This window comes from Leptodactylus fuscus, chromosome 8 (genome assembly GCF_031893055.1).
Source record: "Leptodactylus fuscus isolate aLepFus1 chromosome 8, aLepFus1.hap2, whole genome shotgun sequence".
NCBI classification, from domain to species: domain Eukaryota; kingdom Metazoa; phylum Chordata; class Amphibia; order Anura; family Leptodactylidae; genus Leptodactylus; species Leptodactylus fuscus.
Window position 1 is genome coordinate 85,993,304 of NC_134272.1, and position 20,055 is coordinate 86,013,358.

General features: G+C 42.1%; 1 protein-coding gene across 1 annotated transcript in view; it reads right to left on the reverse strand.

Annotated features, from left to right (window-relative positions):
* THSD7B (thrombospondin type 1 domain containing 7B) overlaps positions 1–20,055 on the reverse strand; it is a 315,944-nt gene that overhangs the window by 142,454 nt on the left and 153,435 nt on the right. The window contains exons 10-13 of the mRNA XM_075284543.1: positions 19,363–19,597; positions 18,838–18,953; positions 11,256–11,388; positions 6,740–6,843 (exon numbers count right to left, since the gene is read on the reverse strand). Coding sequence (XP_075140644.1) covers positions 6,740–6,843; positions 11,256–11,388; positions 18,838–18,953; positions 19,363–19,597 — 588 coding nt within the window. The remainder of the gene's footprint in view (positions 1–6,739; positions 6,844–11,255; positions 11,389–18,837; positions 18,954–19,362; positions 19,598–20,055) is intronic.

The window sequence follows — 20,055 nt, forward strand, 5'->3', positions numbered from 1 at the left end:
TGCACGTAACCCCCATATATTCTTTGAATTCCCAGTCAGACAATGGCACTGTATACCAGTATTAAAAATTGTGGGTGCACATAACCCCCATATATTCTTTGAATTCCCAGTGAGACAATGGAACTGTATAGCAGTATTAAAAATTGTGGGTGCACGTAACCCCCATATATTCTTTGAATTCCCAGTCAGACAATGGCACTATATACCAGTATTAAAAATTGTGGGTGCACATAACCCCCATATATTCTTTGAATTCCCAGTCAGACAATGGCACTGTATACCAGTAGTAAAAATTGTGGGTGCACATAACCCCCATATATTCTTTGAATTCCCAGTCAGACAATGGCACTGTATACCAGTATTAAAAATTGTGGGTGCACATAACCCCCATATATTCTTTGAATTCCCAGTCAGACAATGGCACTGTATACCAGTATTAAAAATTGTGGGTGCACGTAACCCCCATATATTCTTTGAATTCCCAGTCAGACAATGGCACTGTATAGCAGTATTAAAAATTGTGGGTGCACGTAACCCCCATATATTCTTTGAATTCCCAGTCAGACAATGGCACTGTATAGCAGTATTAAAAATTGTGGGTGCACGTCACCCCAATATATTCTTTGAATTCCCAGTCAGACAATGGCACTATATACCAGTAGCAAAAATTGTGGGTGTATATAGCCCCAATTCTATTGCTAGGGGACTTGCAGGGTATTTCTGAGGTGAAGGTGGGGGGGCACACCGTTGGAACGGGGATTTGGGGTGTATATATGGGGTATACGGGAATACACTGTCAGTGTGTTCCATTCAGGATCCTGGGAAAGCTGGGTTGCGGCGATTGAGCCCGTCAGTGCCACGTTACACTGACAAGCTTCTCCCTGGAATTGAAGTTATATGTAAGCCCAATATATTCTTTGAATTCCCAGTGAGACAATGGCACTATATGGCAGTAGCAAAAATAGTGGGTGTATATAGCCCCAATCCTATTGCTAGGGGACTTGCAGGGTATTTCTGGGGTGAAGGTGGGGGGGCACACCGTTGGAACGGGTATCGGGGGTATATATCGGGTATACGGGAATACACTGACAGTGTATTCCATTCAGGATCCTGGGAAAGCTGGGTTGCGGCGATTGAGCCCGTCAGTGCCACGTTACACTGACAAGCTTCTCCCTGGAATTTAGCTCTTATAAGAGCTGTTGGTTGTCTTCTCCTTCCTATCCTAGCCTGTCCCTGCCTACCCAGAATCTAACCCCTAGCTAACTGGACGGAAACCTCCGTCCTCGGTGAATTGCAAGCTCAGAATGACGCGAAGCTGGGCGGCGCTGTTCTTTTAAATTAGAGGTCACATGTTTTCGGCAGCCAATGGGTTTTGCCTACTTTTTTCAACGTCACCGGTGTCGTAGTTCCTGTCCCACCTACCCTGTGCTGTTATTGGAGCAAAAAAGGCGCCAGGGAAGGTGGGAGGGGAATCGAGTAATGGCGCACTTTACCACGCGGTGTTCGATTCGATTCGAACATGCCGAACAGCCTAATATCCGATCGAACATGAGTTCGATAGAACACTGTTCGCTCATCTCTATTGTTAACCCCTTCCCAAAAAATAAACAGACATCATCGGTCGTGTGAATAGGGCTTTAGACTAGACAGTCATAAACTGTACCAGATTGACCCTTAGAATTTCTGCTATGACTTTCTACTTCTGACCAGTTGACCTACAAAAATGGATTTTTTTTTTTTAAGCACACGGTGTCGCAAAGTGGGCCATACCACTTTCCAGAAATCATTTCTCTCAAAGCCACACCCCTGTTTGTACAAGTTATAAGGCTGGGGTCCCACGTTGCAAAAACACTGCGTTTTACAATACCTGCGGACAGAATTCTGGCTGATCCCATTTGCAACTATCTGTAGTGCAGGGGTGATCCTAGCTTTTATGCCGCCTGAGGCAGACGACAGAAAGCTGCCCCCCCCCCAGGAGGAGGGGGTGGAGCGGAGGGGATGGGGCGGAGCAAAGGGGGGCGGGGCAGAGCAGACAGGGCGGCGTTAGCAGGCAGAGAGCAGGCAGGGAGAGGACCTGCTCTCTGCCTGAGCGTCAGGGGAGGCCGGTGGAGCAGCGCTGCGTCCACAGGCCCTCCCCAATCCACTGCTCATTTCCCGTGTCGGGGTGCCGAGATGGTGACGCTAAGCCAGTCCAGGACAGCTTGTCCTAGACTGGCTTAGGTCAGCAAAAATGCCGCCCCTCCCCCCCGGGGGCCCAGCATAGCGCCGCCTGAAGCGGTCGCTTCAGGTCGCCTCATGGGAGGTGCGGCGCTGCTGTAGCGGATATTATATCTACGGAGATGCTGGGTTTTCTGTATAGGTATAATAGGCACAGAAAATGCTGCGTAGCATTTTTTTGCTGCAGCTCACTACGTGGAGCTTTAAGCCTCGTTCACACGGGGCAAGAGAGGGCGGATTTTGGCGCGGAATCCACATCATAAACCGCCCCCCTCACAATAGCGGTCTATGTAGACCGCTAGTGCTCAGCATGCCGCTCACGGAAAAAAGAAGCTAGCTGCTCTTTCTTCAGGCAGATTCCGCAGGTGATTCAGCCGCGGCGTCCGCCTCGCGGCAGCACGCTCCGCCCTAGGTCCATTCATTTGGGCCTACGCCGGACCGGAGTGCTGTAACTGTTGGCCGTATTTTGACGCGGCTTCCCGCGCCAGAATCAGAATCAAAATCCGCCAGCTGCGCGCCTTAGCCCAAAAGTATCGAAAATATTTGATAAATATGGCAGGTTAATAAAGGCACTAACTGGCTTCGACCTCTTAATAAATCAGGCATGGATTGGAAATGTCCGCCAGTCAGACACCGCTATAGATTCCCTGTATTCCTGCCTGTTTTCGCAATTTCTGGATTATTAGATGGCGGATTGAAGGAATTTTTTGCATTTACGTATCTCAAGCCAAAAAATTAATAGAATATACTTGTGTGTCACTAATAAGATGAAGCTTTTAGGATTTGCGCTCTGCAGCTCAATTGACCGTCTCCCTTTTAATTAGTTGAGCTCGATTCGATCTCCAAAGCAGAGACGCCGACATGGGTGCATTACACAGCGTGGCGCTTTCGGGCCATTTGACGGTGTAATAAAACGGGGCCATTAACAGAACAATCACCATTTCAGAGCTGGAGAGGAACTTTGCGTAAGATTATAACTCGTACAATGAATACGTCTCACACATGCAATTAAGCCTTTCCTCGTCTTAATGAAGTCGCGCTTTTCCCCCACATATTCTGCTCTTTCAGGACACGTCTGAAATTTTCTACTGGCGAATTTAATGTGATTTGTACAATGAAATTAATTATGTGTATTTTCTTCCCGAGACTTAATAACAATGAGATCTCCTTAGAAGAAGATTGTTATGGGCCTATGACAATCATCTCCTCAAGCATAGACGAGTCTGGAGACATAATCTCAGTACTTGAGACATGAAAAAAGTCATTAGCTTCACACTATGTCGTCTCCCAGGAAGAAGACGGTAAATGACTGCGGAGGCCGTGGATGAAAGCGGAGCAGAAGGCCTCGTTGTCCATGGCAACCAGAGTCAAGCATAAGTAGTATGGAAAATGAAAGCTGCTTTCTGATTGGTTCAGACTCTGCTCAAACTCCAGCATGGCTTCCGCTGTACATGAAGGCCCCATTCCTGCCGTCAGATATACATACCAGCCGCGGAAAAGTTAGCCCCACCCACTTTTGTGTTGACTCCACCCACTCGTTAATTTTTCATGTGCCCGTACACAGTATAATCCTTCTACAGTCACCCGTAAATTATATGTCCCCCCTCTATCTCTCCCCCAGTTTCATATACACCCTTCATCTGCCCCCAGTTTCATGCCCCCTTCCATCTCTGCCCCCAGATTCATGTCCCCACATCTCTGCCCCCAGTGTCATGCCGTCTTCTCCATCTCTGCCCCCAGTGTCATGCCGTCCTCTCCTTCATCTGCCCCCAGTGTCATGCCGTCCTCTCCTTCATCTGCCCCCAGTTTCACGTTCCACCTCCACATTAAACTTACCTTCTCCTCCGCTCCCTCAACGCTCTCTGCCCGCCTCTCTCGCTGACACATATGCAGCTGAAGCGAGGAGCTGACACAGGTCAGCTCCTTGCTTCAGCCGCATATGTGTTCAACTCAGATCTGCGTCCTCTGGACGCAGATCTGAGTTGAAATCGGGACATACCTCCCTCCAACCGGGACCACGGGACATGTCACCCAAATCGTGACTGTCCCGCGGAAATCGGGACGGTTGGGAGGTATGATCTTAGTGGTGCACAGGTGTCAACAAGCCGAAATATGTCCTCAATTTTTTGTAAATTGGGCTTGTTCAGAACCTAAAAAGAGCAGAGATTGCACAGACCATGTCTGAGAGGTGAGTGGTCCCAGGTCTGGTTGTGGGCAAGTGGCTCAATTCTTAAAAAAAGGTTAGGAAATATGGTGACCCTATTGTTCATAGCAACTAGACTTCAGCTTCCATTTTTCTCAAGCCGCTATATATTAGGGTAAAGACACGAGTTCTGTTTTCCGCCGGAACCCATTGAACTTAACCCCTTCCTGCCGACGGCATATTTCGATTTTCGTTTTTGACTCCCCTCCTTCTAAACCCCATAACTTTTTTATTTCTCCGCTCCCAGAGCCATATGAGGTCTTAATCTTTGCAGGACAAATTTTTCTTCATGATGCCACCATTAATTATTCTGTATAATGTACTGAGAATGGGGTGGATTTGAAGAAAAAATGCATTTCTACGACATTCTTACGGGTTTTTAGTTTTACGGCGTTCACTGTGCAGCCAAAATGACCTGTCCCCTGTATTCTGTGTATCGGTACGGTTCCGGGGATACCAAATTTATATGGTTTTATTTATTTACATTTTAACCTCTTAAAAAAAAAATCCAAAACCGTGTTAAAAATTTTTTTTCTAAAAGTCGCCATATTCTGACAGCCGTAACTTTTTTATACGTCCGTGGACGGGGATGCATAGGGCGTCTTTTTTTTGTGGGGCCGGGTGTACTTTTTAGTTCTACCATTTTCGGGAAATGCTTTTGCTTTGATCACTTTTTATTAAAATTTTTATCAGAAGCAAAACAGTGAAAAAACGGCGGTTTTGCTCTTTTGACTCTTTCCTGCTACAGCGTTTACTGTACAGGAAAAATATTTGTATAGATAGACACAGGGATACCTAACAGGTATGTGTTTCACAGTACTTAACTACTTTTATATGTGTTCTAGGGAAAGGGGGGTGATTTTAATTTTTAATACTTTTTAATTTTTATTATATTTTTTTTAACTTTTTTTTTACTGCATTTATTAGACCCCCTAGGGGTCTTGAACCCCAGGGAGTCTGATCACTAATGCAATGCATTACAATGCTAATGCATTGCAATACATTGCAAAAAATCGTCTTGCAGTCTGCAAAAGAATATCACTGAAGACAAGCCGGGGAGCCGGCTCTTGGCTGTCATGCCAATGTGACGTTGGCCCTAGAGCATGCTCCAGGCGCCGGAAAAATGGCGCCTCGGTCAGCTTTGACCGGGCTGCTGGAGGGTTTAATGCCTCCGATCGGTCCATGTACCGACCGGAGGCATTAGCGCTGGGTGTCTACTGTGTAAAGCAGTAGACACCAGACAGCTATGGCGGCCGCCCAACTCCTGGGTGGCCACCATAGTTAAAAACCCGGCGTCCACCGTAGTATTACGGCGGATGTCAGAAAGGGGTTAATGGGAAAAAAGTCTCCCATTGATTTCAATGGGTTCCGCGTGGAAGACGGAACCCATTGAAGTCAATGGCAGGATTTATTTCCGCACTGATTCTGATGCGAATTATCATGTCAGAATCAGTGCCAAATTACTCTGTGTCAATGCCCCCTTGGGTAAATCTGCTGTTTACTTGCCAAACCATGTGGGCATTAAATAAGCACCCCCTCAATTTTTTCTGCCCCATTTCTTAATGTATGTTTCAATAATGCATTGTGTTAAAAAAAATCTTAAAATTCATTTATTTGCATAGTTAGTAAGAATATTCCATCAGCCTGTCCCTGGTGCACCCACAAACCAGCTGGGAATGCCCCTTTCTTACCCAGTAGACCTCTTCTTTGACCCGTGGGTGCCACACGGATGCAAATCCACCATGCAAAATGGCCATATTCACTGGCGATCTGCATTATGGGAATGGGAATAAGACCAAAAGGTGGACCTAAAAAATCTGCCATAAGTGAATCCATAGCAATATTTCTGATGGATTTGCCATAGATTTTGCCTCTTGCACTGCCCCGTAGTCAGCGGGTTAGGGGAGGGGGGATGTCAGTCCCATGTTTCCATACTAATAATTATCTCCTTACAATAATTCCATTTTCTAATTTACAAAGTTGCATTTTCCTTTATACCAAATAAACGTGCCCCTCCCTTCCCCTGCACACCATATAATACGGGTCTGCAGGTGCCAATGTGCGTAGCTCGATGTATATCCTACTAACAGCAATTATCAGACAATTTAATGGTGTCAGGTGTCATTTTTACAGTAATTTACCGCCCATTAGAAGCGCCGTTCGCTGTAAATTACGGATAATGACTGGTCACGAATATTTCATATCTGAGGGCAACGAATTCATCAAGCAATTACCAGCACTAACATGGCTTATATGTCACTCATTACATGGAATAACAACGTGACAACCAACGTGGCCGACATTACATAAGAGACTTACCTCTAGATTGTATCCCGGGGCCACACGATTCCGTGGCCCCTGCGATGCCCTGTCTGACGTAATCCGGCACGAGGACGCACTGACTCCAATCCTGAGGCCTCCACCTGCAAACCATTACAAGACATGGATATGAGAACAGGTGTGCACAGTTCCCTACGTACCGTGTGTATTGGGAAATGAATCATGGCGCTGTTGATGGAGATGTGCAGACGAAGCTGCGCTGTTAATTCCCATTTAATTGTGAAGCGCAAACCAGCGGAACGTGGAAGGGAGAGAATGGGTTTGTGCAGAAGAGGAGAGCAAAGGCTAATTATACCGTATTATACCGTAGTGTACCGTATTCACGTCATACCTGCTTTATAAATACATACAACTCATTAGCATTGTCATGTCCCTGCTGGGCACAGTCTTCATGGGTCTATATCCCTCCGTGCCAGACTGCGGCTAGTCACACATTGCAGTCGTCTTGTGTTTTTGCAGCAATTTGTCTGACACTGAAGCAAAATACAGGGCTGTGGATATTTAGCCGCGATGCCTGCAAGTGCAATACAGCAAAAAACTACTTTCTGCAACGACTTCCAAGTCTTATTCACATAACATCTGTGAACAATGGCCGTGTGGGTCCATTGAAGCCCATTGAAAGGATTTATTCACATGACACGTGATGCTCTTTTTTCGAGTGGCCTTGTTTTTGCCCAATTTCACCGACCCAATAATAGACTCAATAGTCTATCAGGGATCCGTGAAAACACCCGCCACCCGCGCACTGTTTTTCACAGACTCATACAGAGCGCCTTATTGATATACCGTCATTTAGTAACTTTCTACAAATATTTATACTAATAATGAATATAATATTAGTATAAAAATTAATACTTTTTATGCTTTATATAGACTCAAGTCTAGGAGGGATCCGTGAAAACCGTCACCATCTGCGCACCATCTGTTTCGTTTCTCACAAACTCATACAGAGCGTGGGCAAATAGTAATATCTTGAGGGTCAAGGTCCATTCACACGGAGTTTTCTGGCGCGGAATCCGCATCAGAATCCGCACGGAAAAAAGTCTCCCATTGACTTCAATGGATTCCCTACGGCTGGAAACGTAGACAGTACTTGCAAAGTTAATGGGATTCCTGCAAATCCCATGCCCACTTTGTGGAAAAAAATTGCAGCGGTTTTGAAAATCAAATATACCTACAGAAACGCCGGCGGCTTCCCTGTAGATATAATGTAGAGATAAACTCCGTGAACTTTCTGTTCAAAGCGCTGCGGGAAGAACCGCGATGTGTTCATGCCGCATTGTTCCCGCAGCGCTTTAGCACTGCGTTTCCGGCCCAGCCTGAAGTCAATGGGAGTTTTTTTTTTCTGCGTGGATTCTGACGCGGATTCCGCGCCAGATAACTCCACATGAATGCACCCTCAGTGCACACTGACTTTTTTGGCACTGATTTTGACGCTGAATCCGTCTCAATATCAGCCTCCAAAAACAGCCTCCCAATGGAACAGCAAAAAGCGCTGCAGCAATGCATTTCCGTAGCGTTTCCATAGGTATAATTGACATGCTGCGATTTCCAAAACCGTGACAGGTTCGTAAATCGTAGCATATCCACTGCGCACATTTTTCTGCAATGTGTGGATGGGATTTGCAGGGATTATAAAACATTGTATTTTTTGCATTTGCGCCATGTGGGGCTCTGGCCTAAATGTATTCTTTTATGATTTATTCGCAGGTAACATTTTACGTAAAACTTGTTAAGTTCGCCATTGACTTTTCTCGTCTGTTTTATGCTCCTATAAATACATTTCTTAAACCGCCATAACTAGTAAAATAACAGAAATTGTCAGATTGCAATCCCATTTATGGATAATTACGGAGCGCCGGCTGCATTAGACACAATGTCAACTTTGGGCCAGATACGCTATTTATCTTCATAGACTCGCTGACAGATCTGTGGGAACCTACAATTAAATCGCACACATTGTACCCGCGCGCTTCGCTTTTAGATGTTTTACATCCCGGCTCTGAACATACGTTTCCTCCCTCCTTGAAGTCATCCAAAGGCAGAATTATTCCTCAGGTGCTGCTGTTTCTACATCAATCCGAAGAGCCGGAGCTTTGGGGATCGAGATCAGAACCAAAATCACTTTCATTGCTGGTGACCCTGTCACCCGCAGATATGGGCCACGTCTGTATTAACATCTTTTTACTCCTCTGATTTAGGATGAAACAGGATTATCCTGGTATTGATCGTCCTGAAGTCACATATTTATAGATCAGTCACATCAAGCGGAGAGGAGGGGGCGATATATCCTGGGAAATTTCCATAATTGTTATGTGAAGTACACAAGCAGAGGAGTAGATGGATTGGAAGATTAGGGGGCCCCAATCCATATAGATAATTGAACTTATTGTGTTTGCACTATGGATCCAACACTAGGGTTGAGCCGATCTTGAGATTTCAGGATCGATTTTAAAATCCGATTTTCGATCATTTTCCAGCCGATCCCGATCATGAAATTTGCTCGATCGCCGATCGAGATCTGATCTTTCCCGATCCCGATCGCTCAACCCTAGTCAATGCTTCTCTATGGGAAAAGTCACTTTTAGGGTTGAGCCGATCTTGAAATTTCAAAATTTCCGATCATTTTGCAGCCGATCGCGATCGTTAAATTTGCTCGATCGTCGATTGGGATCCGATTTTCCCGATCCCGATTGCCCAACACCAAACATCCAAATTTGCACAATGAGACGAGTAAGGCACAAAACAGCCCCCCCATTGAATTTGTTACGTTTGTTTTGATCAATTGTCCAATTTGACCCCTCCGTGTCCTATGGGCAATGCGCCGGACGTTGTTGCTCGTCCCCATTGCTTTGTGTTTGCTCCTCTTCCTGTCACAATCTAATTGAATTACTCGGGGCTGAAATAACGAAGTGACGTAAATCTTCGCCTTATAGCTATTAATGAAGTGATTCGGGGTTAATTCACTCGGATCCTCGGCATAAAAACGGGAGCAGATAGACGGCGGCGGGACGAGGCAGGTCAGGGTATTGTCTCTGCTAATACACGGGGACTCTTATTTTAGGTATAATCTGTAATTACTGCGACATTCCAGACAACATAACTATAATTACATCCCGGTGACGCGGGTCGGCGGCTGACACTAATTCTTTCAATTTAAATACGGCGGAGAATTAATCTCCGGCAATATCCGAAAACATCGAGTTCTGTTAATCGTCTGGTGCGATCAGTGACGGCGGATCGGCTTTGTTAATTAACCCACATTGTGTAAAATCCCAAAACAAATAGAAAAAGTATAAAACTAACGGAAAAGAGGAAGCGCGGGTCATGTACACATCACATTACACTGCTATACTGAGGATTATGTTACATTGTATGCTTGGCATTGGGTGACATACTTTCCCTTTAAAGGGGGTACTTTATTACAGACAGTAGAGGGCCCTCATGTCGGTACAGTATATGAGCCCCTTGGTATTCATGGCATCCATATTGTAGCCTTTAGCACAACCATTATCCTGTTTCCCCAAAAATAAGCCAGTGTCTTATATTAAATTCTCTTCCGAAATATGTGACCTGTCTTATTTTTGGGGGATGTCTTATGCAGCGGCTGGAGCGGGGAACAATCGGCAGTCATGCCGGTGCTTGCTTAGCGGAGCTCTGGCATGACTGCCGGTTGTAGGTGGTCCAGGAGGTGAAGGGGGGGTGTCCTATTTTCGGGGAAACAGGGTATGTTACGCTACCAATGTATTAATTCATAGACTTCAAATCCAATCGCTTACAAATCTATAGGCAATCTGATAGATAGTAGGAAGATGCTTGGGAGTAAAAATGGGCCCCCTGACCTCCTGGGCCCCTGCACCGGTTGCACCAATGGTTGTCAAAATAATTCCAAAATAATGAACCATTTTATTATAAAGCTGGGGTTGGAGTCGGTCACTTTATTCCAACTCTGACTACACCCCAAACTTTTCCCCACTCCAACTCCATAGCCCTGGGGATAAGCTGATTTCATTATTACGGTAAGGTGTTCCCATCCTACTAGAGAGTGGTGGTCTCGCCCATTTGAATGACAGGTCCAAGATGGATCCTACAAGATCATTTGGAAGGCTGCTGTTGGCACAATGATAAGACAGAGAGGACATAGCGAATGGCTGAGGAGCGGGACCAGAGTAGGGTCAAGTACCAGTGATCAAGGATGGGACATGGGAAAATGGATCTGTCCAAGAAGGAAACCCACCGGAGACTCCCCCAGTATTCACTGCGCTGCCATATCACCTCCGTGCATTGAATATTAATAAGGACGTTGCCAGAAAATCCTCTGTCAACTTAAAGTTTAGCTATATTTTTTCATTAGATTTGATCCGGGATTTGAACCCACGAATCAGAGGATGTGAATCTGCAATAGTATTGTACTGCGCCTACATGTATTGTATATAGAGATTCAGCTATTTATCACCAGTTGTATAGTACATGGCTGAAAGTGAAGCGACGTTACCTGTACATCAGACAGATGGCGACATCCTCGCACTCTCGCTCCTCGTACAGAGTATCCGGACACTGCTGACCACCATTCACAGAATCTTGTAACTTTATCCTGTATCGTGACTGTTTGACCACAGACTTGTTCCCTAAAATAATAAGGGACAGACATATAACTATACCCCTATTCTTCTTGTAGCATGCAGAAAATTCATGTATGTCGCCATCGAGTCACATGTCTTCCAATAGTCTTAGAATTGATACTATAAAGTATATATGTTGTATCATTTGCAAAAAATGACTTTATCCCGAATTCATAGTTTGTTTGGGTCCAATTTCAGCTTTGGATAGAATAACATCTGTCTAGATGGAATGTGCTGGCTTCATCAAATCTTTAGTGATTCCCTAATAAATCCATTATTTTACCTGCACCTGCTCCCATGGTGACAGAACACGGGGATTTATATCGAGACATCTGGTGCTCTGTCTAACCTTTCGACAGACTCTGCATAAATCAATAGCACAATGTGCAGGAGTAGCACTGTCTCTGGCCATTGTATTCTGCACTGTCTCTGGCCATTGTATTCTGCACTGTCTCTGGCCATTGTATTCTGCACTGTCTCTGGCCATTGTATTCTGCACTGTCTCTGGCCATTGTATTCTGCACTGTCTCTGGCCATTGTATTCTGCATTGTCTCTGGCCATTGTATTCTGCACTGTCTCTGGCCATTGTATTCTGCACTGTCTCTGGCCATTGTATTCTGCACTGTCTCTGGCCATTGTATTCTGCATTGTCTCTGGCCATTGTATTCTGCACTGTCTCTGGCCATTGTATTCTGCACTGTCTCTGGCCATTGTATTCTGCACTGTCTCTGGCCATTGTATTCTGCATTGTCTCTGGCCATTGTATTCTGCACTGTCTCTGGCCATTGTATTCTGCATTGTCTCTGGCCATTGTATTCTGCACTGTCTCTGGCCATTGTATTCTGCATTGTCTCTGGCCATTGTATTCTGCATTGTCTCTGGCCATTGTATTCTGCACTGTCTCTGGCCATTGTATTCTGCATTGTCTCTGGCCATTGTATTCTGCACTGTCTCTGGCCATTGTATTCTGCATTGTCTCTGGCCATTGTATTCTGCACTGTCTCTGGCCATTGTATTCTGCATTGTCTCTGGCCATTGTATTCTGCATTGTCTCTGGCCATTGTATTCTGCACTGTCTCTGGCCATTGTATTCTGCATTGTCTCTGGCCATTGTATTCTGCATTGTCTCTGGCCATTGTATTCTGCACTGTCTCTGGCCATTGTATTCTGCACTGTCTCTGGCCATTGTATTCTGCATTGTCTCTGGCCATTGTATTCTGCACTGTCTCTGGCCATTGTATTCTGCATTGTCTCTGGCCATTGTATTCTGCATTGTTTAGCAGTTTTCTCTGTGCAGGTTCTATCTCTTATTTTCAGTTCTCCCTGAGCTGGTACAAGGAAACTGCTGTGATGATTCCTATAGACTGCACACAGATGGTAGAGGAGAATCTGCTCCACGTCTCATACTCAGAAGCTGCAGCAGGGCCATATAGGAGATTATGAAGAAGTATTGATCTAAATAAACTATAGAAGATAAAAGATATTAGTAGTCTCTGTCTGGACTTCTGTCTCTCCTCTCTCTCCTGCTCCAGAGGGAGGAAGAGTCTGCTGCAGAAAGCACATTACTAGCTCATACCTCCCAACCGTCCTGATTTCCAGGGGACACTCACGATTTCGGTGTCCTGTCCCGCGGTCCTGGTTGGCAGGAGGTATGTCCCGATTTCAACTCATCGGCATCCCACGGACGCTGATGAGCTGAATACATAGGCGTTTAAAGCAGGAGCTGTCACAGCTCAGCTCCTGCTTTAATGCTGTGCTCCGGCATTTGTAGCCGCGATGTGATGATGTCACATCACGCCTACAACTATGTGTATGAGTAAGAGAGCGGAGAGAGTGGCGGGGGAGCGATGGAAGGGAGGGGAGAATGGCATGACACTGGGGCAGATGAAGGGAGGGGAGAACAGCATGACACTGGGGCAAATGAAGGGGGGGAGAACAGCATGACACTGGGGCAGAGACGGGGGGACTTGAAACTGGGCAGATGAAGGGGAGGAGAACGGCATGAAACTGGGCAGAGACGGGGGGACATGAAACTGGGGACAGAGATGGAGGGGGGGACATGAAACTAGGGTCAGATGAAGGTGGGAAGAACAGCATGACACTGGGGCAAATGAAGGGGGGGTAGGACAGCATGACACTAGGGCAGAGACGGGGGGACATGAAACTGGGCAGATGAAGGGGAGGAGAATGGCATGAAACTGTCCCCAGTTTCATGTCCCCCCGTCACTGCCCAGTTTCATGCTGTTCTCCTCCCCTTCATCTTCCCAGTTTCATGTCCCCCCGTCTCTGCCCCAGTGTCATGGCCCCCCCTCCATCTCTGTCCCTAGTTTCATGTCCTTCCTCCATCTCTGTACCCAGTTTCATGTCCCCCCGTCACTGCCCAGAAATGGAGGGGGGACATGAAACTGGGGACAGAGATGAAGGGGGACATGAAAGTAGGGTCAGATGAAGGGTGTATATGAAACTGGGGGAGAGATGGAGTGGGGACATAATTTACGGGTGACTGTAGGAGGATTATACTATGTAAGAGCACATGAAAAATGAATGAGAATGGGCGGAGTGAACAGGAAAGTGGGCGGGGCTAAATTTACCACGGCGCACTGTGCGCGACGCACATTTTGTCCCTCTTTCTACTTTTCAAAAGTTGGGAGGTATGCTAGCTGCAGCTGCTACACTCTACTACTCTGTTAGTGAGAGAGCCCTTCTGACACTGCTGTATCTTAACGATAAGCACAGAATGGAGTAATAACTCAATTTATAGCTACCTCCTCCCCCTCACCTCCCCATAGAGTTCTGAGTCTGAACTGGATATGAAGATGGACTAAGTGAAGATAAGAAGGAGCAGAATAATAAGAGGAGAAGTGAACAGGTTTCTTAATAAGATATTACAAAGTTTCTTACACTATTCTTTTATGAAAAGTGGTTTTATAATTGGAGGTTTGTTTTAAGGGAGGGTCTTTGCATAGCTCTCCTCTCCCCTAACTTATAAAGTCATGGATGATGGTATAAATCAGGAGCAATTCCTTCTCTCTATGGAGGTGTTCGCTTGTAGGAATTGGAAGCTGAATTTGTCAAGCGGAAAATTTGAAGCAGAAATTTGAAGCAGAAATTTTTCCGCTTGTAAAAAAGCCAAGGATTTTGACACTGAATTTGAAGAGTAATTTGGAGAAGAGCACCACTGTATATTGCTACAGCCAAATTCCAAATTCTGCAAACGGAATTTGTTAAATTCCACGACAAAGGAGAGGTGTTTTCTCCTTCTCATTCAATTCCATAGGAGTTCTAATCCGCCTGAAGAACGAGCAGGACACTTATTTTTTCCGCTAGGAAGGCAGATTTTGAGACTGATTCCGCCTCATTTTTATGTTTGCCATGGGGCCCTGTTTCCTCAATGTACACAATTGGTCATACCAATATCATACAACCCATAACTAGTTATAACCTTAAAAAAGACATAAAGTCAGGCACATAGAGGGTTAAGTTTGCCCTCTTCTATTTATGGACTAATATATAGTTTCCTGCTGAACCGTTTACGCCGATCCCTCAATCCCACCTGCTGAGGCGCAGAGCTGTCCCCATGAACATTATGTCATTTCATTCTATAATTGTGCAGGTATTTTGAGCTGCATATAATAGTAGGACAGATGTTGCAGATTCCATTCAAGGAGCGCGTCGCATTGTTATTCCTTTCATTAGTTCCTGAATGTTCAGGTGGAGTAGCCTGGGGACACGGTGGCTCTGTCAGGTTCACTGCACGTTCAGAACACTCCACTCACTATTCATTTATATACTGCCTTTATTTACTACAAATATACAAAGACTTTCTTTACATTGTGAATCACTGCTTAAATAACCATGAAGTCCTATGCAAAGCAGCAGACTATATTAGAAAATAGCCGAAACATCAGAGTTCTGCATGACCTACCAAGAGGAAGAAGGGAAGGGGAATGAGAACTGTTCTGAATATATTTACAGTTCAGGAAAATGATTGTCCCATATTAAACCCATTCTGCAGATATACAAAGAAAAACTATATCTGCATTACCTGCTATTATAATAAAAAGATTACTATAATACTGCCCCATGTGTAAAAATATAACTACTATAATACTACTCCTATGTATAAGAATATAACTACTATAATACTACTCCTATGTACAAGAATATAACTACTATAATACTACTCCTATGTACAAGAATATAACTACTATAATACTACTCCTATGTACAAGAATATAACTACTATAATACTGCCTCCTATGTACAAGAATATAACTACTATAATACTACCTCCTATGTACAAGAATATAACTACTATAATACTGCTCCTATGTACAAGAATATAACTACTATAATACTACCTTCTATGTACAAGAATATAACTACTATAATACTACCTCCTATGTACAAGAATATAACTATTATAATACTACTCCTATGTACAAGAATATAACTACTATAATACTGCTCCTATGTACAAGAATATAACTACTATAATACTACCTCCTATGTACAAGAATATAACTACTATAATACTACTCCTATGTACAAGAATATAACTACTATAATACTGCTTCTATGTACAAGAATATAACTACTATAATACTCCTCCTATGTACAAGAATATAACTACTATAATACTACCTCCTATGTACAAGAATATAACTACTATAATACTGCTCCTATGTACAAGAATATAACTACTATAATACTACTCCTATGTACAAGAATATAACTACTATAATACTACTCCTATGTACAAGAATATAACTACTATAATACTGCTTCTATGTACAAGAATATAACTACTATAATACTGCTCCTATGTACAAGAATATAACTACTATAATACTACCTCCTATGTACAAGAATATAACTACTATAATACTACTCCTATGTACAAGAATATAACTACTATAATACTACTCCCTATGTACAAGAATATAACTACTATAATACTGCTTCTATGTACAAGAATATAACTACTATAATACTACCTCCTATGTACAAGAATATAACTACTATAATACTGCTTCTATGTACAAGAATATAACTACTATAATACTACCTCCTATGTACAAGAATATAACTACTATAATACTACCTCCTATGTATAAGAATATAACTACTATAATACTACTCCTATGTACAAGAATATAACTACTATAATACTACCTCCTATGTATAAGAATATAACTACTATAATACTACTCCTATGTACAAGAATATAACTACTATAATACTACTCCTATGTACAAGAATATAACTACTATAATACTACCTCCTATGTACAAGAATATAACTACTATAATACTGCTTCTATGTACAAGAATATAACTACTATAATACTACCTCCTATGTACAAGAATATAACTACTATAATACTACTCCTATGTACAAGAATATAACTACTATAATACTACTCCTATGTACAAGAATATAACTACTATAATACTACTCCTATGTACAAGAATATAACTACTATAATACTACTCCTATGTACAAGAATATAACTACTATAATACTACCTCCTATGTACAAGAATATAACTACTATAATACTGCTTCTATGTACAAGAATATAACTACTATAATACTACCTCCTATGTACAAGAATATAACTACTATAATACTACCTCCTATGTATAAGAATATAACTACTATAATACTACTCCTATGTACAAGAATATAACTACTATAATACTACCTCCTATGTATAAGAATATAACTACTATAATACTACTCCTATGTACAAGAATATAACTACTATAATACTACTCCTATGTACAAGAATATAACTACTATAATACTACCTCCTATGTACAAGAATATAACTACTATAATACTGCTTCTATGTACAAGAATATAACTACTATAATACTACCTCCTATGTACAAGAATATAACTACTATAATACTACTCCTATGTACAAGAATATAACTACTATAATACTACTCCTATGTACAAGAATATAACTACTATAATACTACTCCTATGTACAAGAATATAACTACTATAATACTACTCCTATGTACAAGAATATAACTACTATAATACTACCTCCTATGTACAAGAATATAACTACTATAATACTGCTTCTATGTACAAGAATATAACTACTATAATACTACCTCCTATGTACAAGAATATAACTACTATAATACTGCTCCTATGTACAAGAATATAACTACTATAATACTGCTTCTATGTACAAGAATATAACTACTATAATACTACTCCTATGTACAAGAATATAACTACTATAATACTACTCCTATGTACAAGAATATAACTACTATAATACTACCTCCTATGTACAAGAATATATCTACTATAATACTGCTTCTATGTACAAGAATATAACTACTATAATACTACTCCTATGTACAAGAATATAACTACTATAATACTGCTCCTATGTACAGGAATATAACTACTATAATACTGCTCCTATGTACAAGAATATAACTACTATAATACTACCTCCTATGTACTAGAATATAACTACTATAATACTGCTCCTATGTACAAGAATATAACTACTATAATACTACTCCTATGTACAAGAATATAACTACTATACTACTGCTTCTATGTACAAGAATATAACTACTATAATACTACTCCTATGTACAAGAATATAACTACTATAATACTGCTCCTATGTACAAGAATATAACTACTATAATACTACTCCTATGTACAAGAATATAACTACTATACTACTGCTTCTATGTACAAGAATATAACTACTATAATACTACCTCCTATGTACAAGAATATAACTACTATAATACTGCTTCTATGTACAAGAATATAACTACTATAATACTGCTCCTATGTACAAGAATATAACTACTATAATACTACTCCTATGTACAAGAATATAACTACTATAATACTACCTCCTATGTACAAGAATATAACTACTATAATACTACCTCCTATGTATAAGAATATAACTACTATAATACTACTCCTATGTACAAGAATATAACTACTATAATACTACTCCTATGTACAAGAATATAACTACTATAATACTACCTCCTATGTACAAGAATATAACTACTATAATACTGCTTCTATGTACAAGAATATAACTACTATAATACTACCTCCTATATACAAGGATATAACTACTATAATACTGCTCCTATGTACAAGAATATAATTACTATAATACTCCCTCCTATGTACAAGAATATAACTACTATAATACTACTCCTATGTACAAGAATATAACTACTATAATACTACTCCTATGTACAAGAATATAACTACTATAATACTGCTCCTATGTACAAGAATATAACTACTATAATACTGCTCCTATGTACAAGAATATAACTACTATAATACTGCTCCTATGCACTACCTCATATGTATAGGAATATAGCTACCATTCTCTATACATTCAGGAATATGACTACTACAGTCCCGTCACATACTCACCAGGCTGACATGTTTTGGGGCACGTTGTCCATTCGCTAAATAAAGTCACTATACAATCCTTAGCACATGGTAAAGGGCAGGGCCTCACGGTATCAGGTTTAGTAGATTCTGGGCATCTGAAAGATATATCAGAAGTTAAATATTAAACCCTGGTATATCTAGAAACCATCTGAGCTTGATATCCGGTCACTATATATCTGTATATAATACAACATATCTGGATTATATCATATATTTTATTAACTATAGAAGCCGTACACATGTGTATGCAGTAAGCTCCCCCTAGTGGTCATTGCAGGAAGATAAAATGATATAATTGTGCCTCTGCTGCCCCATCCTACCCCTGGTGTTCACTCCGCAACCTCCCAATCTTCCTATTATAAACACACTGAGTCCATTTCCGTAGAATAATCACAAGCTAAAATCTTCTCTATAAATCCTTTCCAAACATGAGACTTTTCCTCTAATCTATTTGGGGTCATTGGAGGTGAGGTCGTGCATGACATAAACATTTCGTTAGATGACCTTTTGCTGGAGACTTGTCCTCCGGGGCTCTTGATGCAGGAGACTCTCCGGGTTTGCACCCCCGTTCCGCATGCCGCCTCATTGTTCCAGCTGACGGTGGCGTTCGGTTGCGTTATCTTGTTGTCTGCCGCGCACGGTTCCCATGGTGACGCCTCCCAGTAAAAAGTTGCGCAGGGATGGTCATTGCACAATCGATACTCATACAAGGCTTGGTTTGAAGGACAGAGCTTTCCACCTGCAGCGGAGGAGAAAGCGATATCATTCCATTGTACTTACAATTACAATGAAGGAGATGGAGATGTCGCCGTACAATGAAGATTAACCCATCATATATTTTGCAAAATAATTCCTTTAACTCAGCATTTGATAGTCTGGATTTTTCTATTCATGACTGAAAATTCAGAATCATCTCAACCTTTAAAGTGGTATTCCCAAAATCGTAATCATGGCTCATGGCTAAAATCTTAAGTGATTTTGCACCTTAAAGGAACCAAAAATGACTGGTTATCTATCCTAAGCCTAGATAATATCAGGGTTGTGAGAGTCCGTCACTCGGCACCCCTTACGATCAGCAGGATAGAATAGAGCAGGAAGTAGACAGCGCCGTTCTCTGTGTAGTGGCTGATCTGAGTTATTGCAGCTTAGATCCTATTCATGTGAATCTGCAGTACCTGGTCTGGCCACTACACTGAG